The 13089-nt window shown below is 38.4% G+C and overlaps 1 protein-coding gene across 2 annotated transcripts in view; it reads left to right on the forward strand.

Moving 5' to 3' along the window:
- LOC308702370 (protein NLRC3-like) overlaps positions 1-13089 on the forward strand; it is a 45808-nt gene that overhangs the window by 25093 nt on the left and 7626 nt on the right. For both annotated transcript variants that reach the window (XM_081385175.1, XM_081385176.1), the window contains exons 6-8: positions 10971-11141; positions 12146-12319; positions 12396-12551. In XM_081385175.1, coding sequence (XP_081241301.1) covers positions 10971-11141; positions 12146-12319; positions 12396-12551 — 501 coding nt within the window. The remainder of the gene's footprint in view (positions 1-10970; positions 11142-12145; positions 12320-12395; positions 12552-13089) is intronic.

A 13089-nucleotide genomic window follows, 5' to 3' on the forward strand; every position in this document is an offset into this window, starting at 1 on the left:
TTCCAAAGTAACCTTCCTAACACTGAATGCATGCGAGACTCAACACATTCTTTCTGTTGTGTGACTGTGTGGAATTTCTTTGAATTGCCATGAATTTAATTCCACTTCCTGTCATTCCAATTCAAATTAAATTCAACGTCCTGTGGGGCGGAGTAAATTCAATTCAAATTCAAATTCATGAATTGAATGAAGGCCAATTCTGAAATTCTGAATTTTGCACAAGCCTGGTTGGAACAACATGAGGGTGAGCAATTACTGACAGAATTTTCACTTTTGGGTGAACTAACCCTTTAAAGGAGTCATATGATGTTTTTCATGTTTTCTTTTTTCTTTAGTGTGTTATGTAGCTGTTTGTGCATCTATCAGGTCTGCAAAGCTCAAAGTCTCCCACAAAAAGATTTATTCTATCTAGAAGAGAAGGCAGATCCAGACCTAGCTAAAAAACCTTGATCAAATTCTCCCTCACATACCCACGTCACTAGGTGGAAATATTTGCATAATGCCGCCCAAATGCATACGCAAAGAAAGAAGGCGTGGCTTCAGTTATTGTAGTAGTGTTGTGGCCGGCATGTTGTGAGACGGTGTGTTTTTATATGAAAGCAAAAACAGCACTTTATTTGGCCTTCAGAAAGTGGACGCAATAAGATTTTATTTACAACATCAGAATAAACGTGTGTGTGTGTGTGTGTGTGTGTGTGTGTGTGTGTGTGTGTGTGTGTGTGTGTGTGTGTGTGTGTGTGTGTGTAAAGAAATGCATTTCGGACAAGTCGAACTGCCTCGGACATGGATCTACACAAAATAATAGCTTTTTACTTTAATCTGGGCTTTCAACAAAAGGAAATTCTACAGGTGCCAATCTACCAACATAGCATTAGGCTACCATTATAGAATATACTGCACCGGAATAGACTTTAGCCTACAGGTGAAAACACTCTTTGGAAAACAGCTTTATGAATGAATGAATTAGGCATTTATATAGCGCTTTCTTATGTCTACTGTAGGCATACACTCAAAGTGCTTTACAATCATATCAGGGAATCTCTCCTCAACCACCACCAGTGGTTATTATATCTGAGGAAATCACGGGATCTGGCCAAATGATTGGATACAGAATGATGCACTAAAAATGTATCCAGAAGAACGTATTTACGATGAAGAGGGAGACAGTCCGGTTACTGTTAAAGGATTAGTTCACCTCAAAATTAAAATTTCCTGATAATATACTCACCCCAATGCCATCCAAGATGTCTTTCTTCAGATTTTTTATGATTTTTTAAAGTAAGACCAGCACAAGACGAACAATTGTGGTTAAAAAGTATATATATTTTTATATTTTTTTTAGAAAATGACCGATCGTTTCGCCAGATAAGTCCCCATTCCTCTACTGGGGTCGTGCAGAGCCCTTTGAAACACTTCAGAGCCCTTTTGTAACGGCATTGATTTGAACTTCAACATTCTGGTTGCCGTTGAAGCCAATTGTGTGGAGAAAAATCCTGAAATGTTTTCCTCAAAAAACTTAATTTCTTTTCCACTGAAGAGAGAAAGACATGGACACCAACATGCCACATGGATGGCATTGGGGCAGGGCCGGCCCGAGGCATAAGCGAACTAAGCGGCTGCTCCACCAGGGGGCCCCCAATCGAGTTTTTTTTTTTTTTTTTTTACATATTAACTAACTTAAAGAAATGACAAATTCAATTCAATTCAATTCAAATTTATTTGTATAGCGCTTTTCACAATACATATTGTTTCAAAGCAGCTTTACAGAAAGTGCATTTCAGAAATGTACATAGAGAAATACAATTAGTTAATCACGTATTGATTTAGGGCATAAACATATCGCCAGCGTCGAGTCGTCTCTTCACAGGCGCCGAGTCGTCTCTGCACGGGTGTTGGAGAATCTGTAGTTTCCATGAGAGGCTGGATACAAACTGGAGCTGACGATCTGTATTTACCTCGGGACTGGCGTCCCGAGATAACAACAGAAAAGCATATGGAAAATAATTAGCGTAGCTGCTGTTTGTAATATTAATGCATTCAATCTGATTCAACTGTAGTATAAAAGGTAAGTATTATGTGAATGCTTGGCTAAAGAGATGCGTCTTTAATCTAGTTTTAAACTGGGACAGCGAGTCTGAGCCTCGAACAATATCAGGAAGGCCATTCCAGAGTTTAGGAGCTAAATGTGAAAACGCCCTCCCTCCTTTAGTGGACTTAGATATCCTAGGAATGACCAGAAGCCTCGAATTTAGTGATCTTAAAGAGCGTGATGGATTATTGGGCGATAGAAGATCCGTTAAATACACGGGAGCTAAACCATTTAGGGCTTTATAAGTCAGTAGCAATACTTTGTAATTGATACGGAACTTTATAGGTAACCAATGTAGAGATGACAGAATTGGTGTTATATGATCGTATTTTCTTGATCTAGTAAGAACTCTAGCGGCGGCATTTTGGACTAACTGTAGCTTGTTTATTGAGGATGCAGGACAACCAGCTAATAAAGCATTACAGTAATCTAGTATCGAGGTCATGAATGCATGAACTAACTTTTCTGCATCAGAAACTGATAGCATGTTACGTAGCTTAGCAATGTTTCTAAGGTGGAAAAAGGCTGTTCTTGTAACACATGAAATATGATTTTCAAAAGACAAGTTGCGGTCTAATATAACACCCAGGTCTTTTACTGTAGAGGATAAAGTAACAGGACACCCTTCTAAATTAAAGTTGTATTGTAAGAGGTTTTGTGGGCAGTTTTTTGGACTAATTAGTAATACCTCCGTTTTATCTGAATTTAATAGCAGAAAATTACATGCCATCCAGTATTTTATATCTTTAACACACTCTGTTAATTTAGATAATTTATTGTTTTCATCTGGTCGTGATGAAATATATAATTGAGTGTCATCAGCATAACAATGGAAATTAATTCCATGTTTTCTTATAATATTACCAAGTGGCAGCATATATATTGAGAATAGCAGAGGGCCTAACACAGATCCTTGCGGTACACCGTAGTTTACTGGAGTTATCTTCGATTTTTCCCCATTTACGCAGACAAAATGGTAACGGTCTGATAAGTACGATCTAAACCAGTTTAATGCCTGTCCCTGAACACCAGTGTAGTTTTGTAGTCGGTCTAAGAGTATTTTGTGATCTATAGTGTCGAACGCAGCACTAAGATCGAGTAAAACTAGTATTGAGTATTGAGCCTTGGTCAGAAGCTAGAAGTAAATCATTTGTAATTTTAACGAGCGCAGTTTCTGTGCTATGATGCGGTCTGAATCCTGACTGAAACTTTTCATAGATATCATTTTCTTGCAAGAAAGAGCACAGTTGAGCGGACACAACCTTTTCTTTTAGACATAAATGGAAGATTTGAAATGGGTCTGTAATTTGCTAGGTTATTATGATCTAATTGTGGTTTCTTAATGAGAGGTTTTATAACTGCCAACTTGAATATTCTTGGAACATGACCTAAGGATAAAGACGAATAATTGAATGAATGAAGGAATAATTCAAGACAAGAAAATTCTGATTTCATGATCAATATACCTGCCTACATCTGCTGCTGTGTCTGCAAGTGTTTGAGTTATGCGCATAAACTAGACACTATTCAATACATAGTTCCCACAGGCCAATTAATGTCACGTGACCTCCCCGGAGACGCCATCTTTGAGGGCAAAAGCTGCTGTGTTTACAATGTTTTACCATACTGTCTATAAGTTTTACAAGCAAATTTCGAATATTTCTTTCCATTTATAATGTTACGAAAATCATGAAGAGACAAAGTGACAGAGATTATAAAGAGACTCTATTAACACAAGAGAGAGGTACAATGCGAAAATTTCAGTCATAAATGGTGTGGATCCATATGCGCTAACAAAGGAAGCACTGAGCACTGATTATGCAGCTTTGCCTCAGATACAGTATTATCATGTGTATCATTATCTGGTATTGGCTAGGAGTTTTAATACATGTGAGCAATTCCGAGCCTGGAAATATGTGCATGAATATGAATATACACGGTATGAAAATAAATAAATCTCGCGTGCAAATTAATTAATGTAATGCGGAACTACTTTATACGCGGGTTCTTTAGGGACATAATCTGAGATTTATCGTGCTGGAATGTGTGTGTGTGAGTGTGTGAGATTGAGAGAGTCGCGGGCGCGATCGAACAGTGGAAACAATGTTGTTTTTGTATGTTTTTAATATCTCGTCATTTTGTTCATACAGGACATATTCAAACTGCAAAGTGTTAACTTATATTTGTGTACACTCGCAATAAAAAACAACCAATTCTTGCGTGTTTTGAGGGAGTTTCTTTCCTGTTTATCCTCGCCAGCCATAACCTCCGTCGTTGTTCTGACAAAAGCTTAGTCTTCTCACATTCATGAAGTCTAATGACGGGTATACTGTAAAATCCAAATTTAACTGAACCTCCGACACGATTTAAACATCCATTGACCCAGCAGGAGATCACCATTTTCACTTTTTATCACGAAATTAACTCGCTTCAGCTTCTTCTACTATTGTTCTGCCCACAGAAATGGCGCCGGGTCGGCAAATGCTAAAAAACTAAATTTAACTGAACCTCCGGCACGATTGGAACATCCATTGACCCAGCAGGAGATGACCATTTTCACTTTTTAATCACAAAATTTCCGTTTCAGCTTCTTCTTCTCATGTTCTGCATTGTAAGAATGTTGTGTTCTGCCCTCAGAAATGGCGCCGGGCTGGCAAATGCCCGTATGTTGTGACGTCATGTGGGAACTATGTATTGCAAGTACACATTTATTGCTGAACACAAGTGAGAGTAGTGAAACGGAGTCAGATCGGCAGCTGGCGCTGATAATCAGCTGAGTGTTAATCAGCGGCCACACCCATGCACACTACACACACATACACACAGAGCGAGCCAGTGAATTCATGACAGGCACCTCACGAGCATAGACAATTTGTGCGCAAAGTCACGTTAATGTAAAGCCATGTCACAAAAATTTGATTTGCCTCACATGATTGACATTTAAATCAATGATTTATCCTTTAAATTAAATGATATTCGGAACAGAAAAAAAAAAAAAAAAAACTATAAACAAGCCAAAACGAAATAATTTAAAGCAAAAGTGAAAGTAAGCGGCGTTGTGCTCACGTATCTCTCTCATTAGAATCAAAATGTTTCAACATTCGCGATGTATTTGGATGCTAAACTATTCTTTATTATGGGCTTCTTTGTACTTCACTCACGTTCCAAGGAGTGGCTCCGTAAGAAGCATCTCAAGGTTCTGGAGTGGCCTAGCCAGTCTCCAGACCTGAACCCAATAGAAAATCTTTGGAGGGACTGTCCAGCGACAGTCCCGAAACCTGAAGGATCTGGAAAAGGGAAAAAATCATCCTCTTCACACGCACATAAATGTGCTTGGAAACATCACAGTGGAGCATTGCTTACTGTGAATGGTACGAATTGTACTACTGACTATTTAAACAGAGCAGAGTAATTTTTATATGTTAGGTTGACTATTTTGTTCGCCATGGTATGCCATGTTGGTAGATTAGCACCTGTGTAGAATTTCTTTTTTTTGAAAGCCCAGATAAAAGTAAAAAGCTACTATTTTGTGTAGATCCATGTCCGAGGCAGTTCGACTTCACAAGCGCATTTCTTTACACACACACACACACACACACACACACACACACACACACACACACACACACGAATTGGAAACACGCGCTCTGCGCCAGTGGACGAGCACCGTTATGAATGCACATGCAACTTCTACGGAAGAATAATTTATTTTTTTACAGATTATTATTTTTTATTTTTTTTCTGAGAGTGTAGGGTTCGAATCTGCCCTTAGTTGTTGTTGTTTTTATGTTTTTTTTTTTTTTTAAACCATATGTGTTCATTAGAGATTGTATATCAAGAGCAGGGACATGTTTGTGTGCATTTTATTTTGTGATTTCACTGGAACAAATAGAAAGTCTCCACAACGGGACTGAAACACGGGTCTATGCATGAGCTGCCGTCACTGATAACAGTGGCAACAAGAAATTAATACTCTGCTAGTCAACTAGAGATATATCTGTAGGCCTACTGCGAAATGTTTCAAAAAGTCACTTTTTTTCCAATGACGTACGACTCGCATTGACGGGAATATCCGATCTTTCCTCTTACATGGCAGGCGCAAATGCACATATCCGATTAATTAGGGCCCAAGCCCTGAAAGGGCGAAGGCCCTATTGTTTCCGTAAGGATTATTTTTTTTTTTCTTCATTATTTTTTTTTTTGCCTTTTTGACACTTTTGGGGCCCTTAACATGCTCAAAAACTCTTGAAATTTTGCACACACGTCAGAACCCGCGGCCATCAGGGCCGGGCTGAAGCTGGTACTGGGGCGTGGCAGGGGGGCTCGACGGCGCCCCCTGGAATGGGGTCCGAAAACTTGGTCCATAAATCAAACACGCTTGCATGTAATAATATGAAACTCAGTACACATATAGATCTCATCGGGCCGAACAACTTTCGTGCTCTAAGTTTTACAAAAGCCCAACAGGAAGTCGGTTATTATACGTTGTTTGGAAAACGCATACAATGGAATGTGAAATACTCCTCCTAGGGATTTCATCCGATCGCCACCAAACTCGGTGAGAATAAAGTCAAGACATTGAGGATGAATTCTTGCGAACAGATTTTTGATATCTCGAACGGTTTGGCCGTGGCGAGGAAACTAATTTCTGGCGAATAATGGGACACAGGAAGTGTGTTATAACTTCTGCATACATTATCTGATCTTGATGAAACTTCAGCAGTGTATTCGTTGTAAGAGGCCGATCACATGTATGTGACTATTGTGAGTCAAAGTTATAGCGCCACCAACTGGCAGCAGGAAGTGTGTCACTTTCAAAATGCTTTGAAGTCCCCCTCTTACTTTTACCCGATTTGCTTCAAACTTTATGTGTATAATGTAAACACACGGCAGATGTAGACCTGTGAAAGGATTATTGATATCTTAGATACTGTTGCCGTGGCAACGCATCAAATTTTAATATTCTTTTCGGATGCGTTTGAAACTCTTAGCATGCTTGAAATTGGATGAAACTCGACAGACACATAACACTTATTAGCCAGTAGACATGTCAAAAATGTTTCAGAAACGGGCGTGGCAGGGGGGCTCAACGGCGCCCCCTTAAACGGGGTCTGAAAACTTGGCCCATATATCAAACACGCTTGCATGAATTAATATGAAATTCGGTACACATATAGATCTCATCGGGCCAAACAACTTTTCCCCGGTCAAGTTTTACACCAGCCCAACAGGAAGTCGGCTATTATGGGTTGTTTGGAGAACGCTTGCTGTGGAATGTGAAATACTCCTCCTAGAAAATTCATCCCATCCCCACCAAACTCGGTGTGCATGAAGTCAAGACTTTGAGGATGCAAAATTGCGGACGGATTTTTGATATCTCGAACGGTTTGGCCGTGGCGAGGAAACGAATTTATGGCGAGAAAAGAGAGACACGAAGTGTTATAACTTCTGCACACATCAACTGATCTTGATGAAACTTCAGTAGTGTGTTCGTGGTAAGAGGCCAGTCAGATGGATGTAACTATTGTGAGTCAAAGTTATAGCGCCACCAACTGGCAACAATAACTGTGACACTTTCAAAATGCTTTTGGCAAAATGGGGGGTTACTTTTACCCACAGTTACAAAAATCAGTACATATATTGGTCTCATCGAGCCGGACAAGTTTCTATTTTACAGTCATTAGCTCTGACCAACAGGAAGTCAGATATTTTGGTTTGAATGTGAATTTATTTGCAAAATCGGCCTCTGAATTTTATATATATATATATATTTTAAAGTGACAAGACAGAGAATATTACTTGTCCGACATGTATTATGATGTATTACGACACTTGTTCCAAATGTTTTACATTACATTTATATATATAAATATATATATATATATATATATATATATATATAAATATATATATATATATATATATATATATATATATATATATATATATATATATATATATATAAATATATATATATATATATATATATATATAAAAATATAGCTGCGAGCAGCGATGGAGGGCCCAAGCCGGTGACACCGCCACCCGGTGCCTTTAGTGCAACTAAATGCACCAGGGTGGCGGTGCCACCGGCTTGGGCCCGCAATCGCTGCTCGCAGCTATATTTTTATATATATATATATATATATTTATATATATATATATATATATATATATTTATATTATTCAATTTATTTCCGCATATGAATGAGGCCTGAACCCGATCTGAGAACATTGGAATCCATGCCCCTTTTTTCCTGCTTACACGTTCATGGGTCATATCCACAGACTGTAAAAAAATATGGACATAGTGTCCGTGACGTCACCCGTAGGTTTCTGAAGACCGTTTTTAAGCCTAAAGTGGGCGTGGCTGACCGTCGCCATCTTGGCAGCGCGTCACTCTCTACACGAATTTATTTATTTTTACAGTCAGACAATTAGCTGAGGTAACGTGATGACTAACAGACAGCAGACAAAAGGCTAATGATGACTAATGACCACAGCAGCGGGAATCCACCTGTCACTCAAATTTGGACACCCTTAATTATGCAAAACTTTAAGGCTTAATACAATTTAAACGGATGAGTTATAAAAAAGTTCACCCCCCTCACAGTTGTCATGAATGGCAAAATTAGATGTATAGGCACTTTTTTTTTTTTTGTACCAAAGGCACTTTTTGCTCCAGGCTGTAAACATGTTTTTTTTTTCTGCTGTAAAGTTGGGCATTTCAACATGGGGGAGATGCAGATTTGACTCACTTTTGCAGCCAGCCTCAAGTGGCCAGTTGATGAATTGCCGTATAATTCACTTCCGTGTTGGTTTCAAGAGAGAGACAGGGAGGTTGCCGCTTGGTAATATCCGATCGGTGGAAAAAAATTGGAATAGGGTCCAGAAGGTCAGTCAAGTTGGTGAAGGTATTACATCACTTTGTGGGCCAAAATCATAGACTGTTAAAAAAAAAATATGGACGTAGTGTCCGTGACGTTACCGTCATAAACAAAAATGGGCAAATGGGCTCTTTCGCAGCCTCTAGCGGCCAGTTGATGTCACTTCCGTGTTGGTTTCAAGAGAGAAGGGAAGGTTGCCGCTTGGCCAAAATGCAGAAATGAAATGAGTTAGCATTTTAGCACTTCCGGTTCCATCATCCCGAAGTCAATGTTTTTTTTGGTTTAAGGCACACTATGCAGTTTTCTGTTTTTGTCAGACAGTGACCCCTAGAGTCGCTGTGGAGTACTTGTATTCAACGTTACTGTCGTCATAAATACCACTCACGCAGAGCAGTCTCTGCACTCATGACCTGATCCCCTCCCCCATGTATACCAGTACCTGTTCAGTAGGATGGAAGCGTTGGACATCGAACAGGCACAAATAGCCTCCGAAGATGTCTACTGACGAGGTAATGTTTCACGATTTCATACAAATATGCCAGCTAAAGTTTGGATAAGCACAGTACACATGCCATACGAAACCTGAACCAGACAAAGGACTATGTGACAAATACACATCACAACACCTGAGTTCAGCTGGTAAACTTACTAGTGAGGCAAGCTGGGCAATAAAACATAACGCAAAAACACGTAAGAGAAACGAGTGTTTGTTATCAAGTCTGCTAATAGCTCTGCTAATTGACAGCTAGCTAAACATGTGGAAATTAGTGGACTGGTCTTATCAACAATGGAAGAATGAACAACTTCGTAAAAAATGACATGCAAGCAAGTGCAACAACATACAACATAGAACGCAAGCAAGAGATTTACTTACTAGTCCATCAAAAAGAACGCCAGTCCATTTACTAGTCCATCGCTGTTGCTGATGATTCGCCCTACTACGAGTTCGTTCACCATCGAAATGATTTCCAAGCTATTAGATTATGATACAAATCTTGCATAGTTTGCCTTTAAATGGCTGACATAAGGTCAAGCTCGAATTCAAGCTCAAGACACTTTAAAGTTTTATTCTATGACATAAAATACATCAGTATTTCACCACTGGTGATTTTTTTAAAGATGTTACTTGTGGCTAAATGAGACAACAGAGGCCCATTTTTCTCCTATAAACTATTCTAACTCAAACATTATGGGAAAATGTTTTTAGATAAAAACTAAGAGTTGTCGGAGGCTTAGTGATGGTGATGTTAAAGTCGAGCGACCGTGGTGTACTTCGTTTATAGCCTGACTTTAGCTTTTTACTTCTGGTGGCTGCATTTCATTTCAAATTCATAAGTTTTTTTCATCTGTGAAAATTATCTTGATGGACAAAACGTGTAAGTATCATAAACTTCTGTTGAACCCACAGAAAGGGTTTTTGTCGAGGGAACCAGTGTGATGCGAACTGCCAGTTGCCTACAAAGTGACGTCATTCCTGCACCACTATATTACCATAGAGATTAGAATAATTGGGAACTTTAGATTTTTGACCACCTTTTATGTCATGCAAAATGCATTAATAAAGAGTAAGCGTGCCACTAAAATATGTTATTTTTCAAGTTTCTATTGAATTTGAACATTTTGGGGAGAAGTGTGGTGGAATCCTTGTATATGAATACTGTGATAATTACAGTACTCCAGTTCTCCTTATACTGTATATCGCGGTCGGTATTATGCAAATTAGTGTGTAGTGCTACTGTGTATGTTTCTAATTTTCTCTGCTTTTATTTAGCCTATGCTGTTGTTTTGTATTTATTATCGTTGTTTTGTATTTAGTATCGTTTAAGCGATTTTGTGTGGTTTTTTTAATCCTTTCTAGAGATATCTACTATGATGTTGATGAATGGTGCTTTGAAATGTGTAGGGCAAAAAAACTGTTGTAAACGTAAAGATCAAACAGTTTTGCGACCTTCCTATTTAAATGGGACCTACTTAACTATTTACTGTTATTTTAGATTCCCAGGTTGTAATCTCACTGATCAGTGCTGTGAAAGTGTGGCTACAGCTCTACAATTAAATTCTTCATTGAGAGAGCTCGACCTGAGTAACAATAACTTGGAAGATTCCGGAGGGAAGCTGCTGTTTGATGCACTGAAGAGTCAAAAGTGTCAACTAGAAAAACTGAGGTTTGTTTGTCAGATTCCTTTATTACATTTTACCAACAGTATATTAAGAGTTGATTTGTTGGATAAAAGTGAAAATGCCAGTTTCTAATAATGTTACAGCATCAATAAAGAAGAAACAACTGATAAAACTCATTGGAATGTCAGAATTCAGAATATCAGATAAATTTGTGCCACTTTATGAACCCATTTTACTGAAAGTTACACTGCTCACTGAAAGCTCTTCTTGAATCTTTTGCCCCAGCTAACAATTTTTGGTTCCCAGAATGTTCCCAGATGGTTTCTGGTTTCCAGGACACCGCCAGAACAGATATCCTAAAGTTCTCTGTTGGTTATCCTGGAAAGTTTTCTTTACATAAAAAGAACGTTCCCTGTTGGTTTGGTCCATAACTTCTTTACTCTGATATCATTTACCCTGCTATACATCAGTTTTCATCCAGCACTGCTGCATCAATACTACAAACCATGTCTTTTGATCTGTAGTTTAATCAATAGAAATAATCCAAGCACATATATCATTACATGGAGCATTAAATAAGATTAAATTTTTCCATTAACATGTTAGATTTTGTATGGGCTTGTCACTGTAACACAATAACCCAGATTTTATGTTATTTCAGCACCAAATAACAATGACTTGAGTACAATCTAGGGTTTTTAAAATATGAAATTTAGTCACAGACATTAAAAAAAATAATAAACAGTTATTGTATTAACTTTAACTAGGATAATGTTCTGGGGAGGTTCACTTTAGTCAAACCTAAAAATAACCTGCAGGGAACGTTCTGTATAAGTTCTCTTTTGGTTGTTACAAAAAACCCTCCCTGCAGCCTTCTGGGGAAGGTTAGTTTTTGGTTACAAAAAAAAAACATATAGAGAATGTTCCTAGAATGTTCTTATTTGGGAATGTTCTGTGTTTACTGTTTACTTTTGTAAAGCATTAAATACATTGCAAATGCAGTTCTTACATAAGGGTCAATGATGTAATCATTTAATCTTCTGTTTAGATTGTCCATCTGTAATTTCACTGATCAGTGTTGTGAAAGTGTGGCTTCAGCTCTACAGTCGTCAAACTCCTGCCTAAAGGAGCTGGACCTGAGTAACAATAACTTGAAAGATTCTGGAGTGAAGCTGCTCTCTGATGCACTGAAGAGTCCACATTGTAAACTGGAGAACCTGAGGTGACTTTAAAATAGTCATAAAACTGAGGGGATATACATTTATATATATTTATGCCTTTGATGTCTGTCATTGTAGTTTATCTGGCTGTATGGTGACAAAAGAAGGATGCTCTCATCTGGCTTCAGCTTTGAGTTTAAACTTCTCACATTTGAGAGAGCTGGATCTGAGCTACAATCACCCTGGAGATTCAGAGCTCACTGCACTGATGAAGGATCCAAACTGCAAACTCTGGTATGATGGACACTAGCAATGTTTACATGAACACTTTTTTTATTGATTTAAATGTAGCCTATTTTTATATGATTTCATTCTTATTGATAATTCACAAAATACTCCTTACATGAACTCTAAATTAAGGGACTGAGTTGATATAGATGTAGGGTGATCAGATTTCTCATGGTGGTTTACGGGACGGGATGGACAGGCACAACCAACTGTATTTACGCAAGATTTCATTTACAACTTTGTCTGTATTTGAACATTCAGGCGCAAAGAGAACTGAATTCGGGATCGGGCACTGTCTGAGAGAGCGCTTCTGGTGTATCTCATTCAGCGCAATACTACATTGAGTTCTTTTTCACAACTTACTGTGCAAAATAACTTAAAGGGGGGTGAAATGCTCATTTACACTCAATCTCCTGTTAATCTTGAGTACCTATAGAGTAGTATTGCATCCTTCATATCTCCAAAAAGTCTTTAGTTTTATTATATTTATAAAAGAAAGATAGGCTGTACCGAGTCTTTCCGGAAAAAAACGAGCGGCTGAAGG

This window comes from Scardinius erythrophthalmus (genome assembly GCF_964197995.2).
Source record: "Scardinius erythrophthalmus genome assembly, chromosome: 14".
NCBI classification, from domain to species: Eukaryota; Metazoa; Chordata; class Actinopteri; order Cypriniformes; family Leuciscidae; genus Scardinius; species Scardinius erythrophthalmus.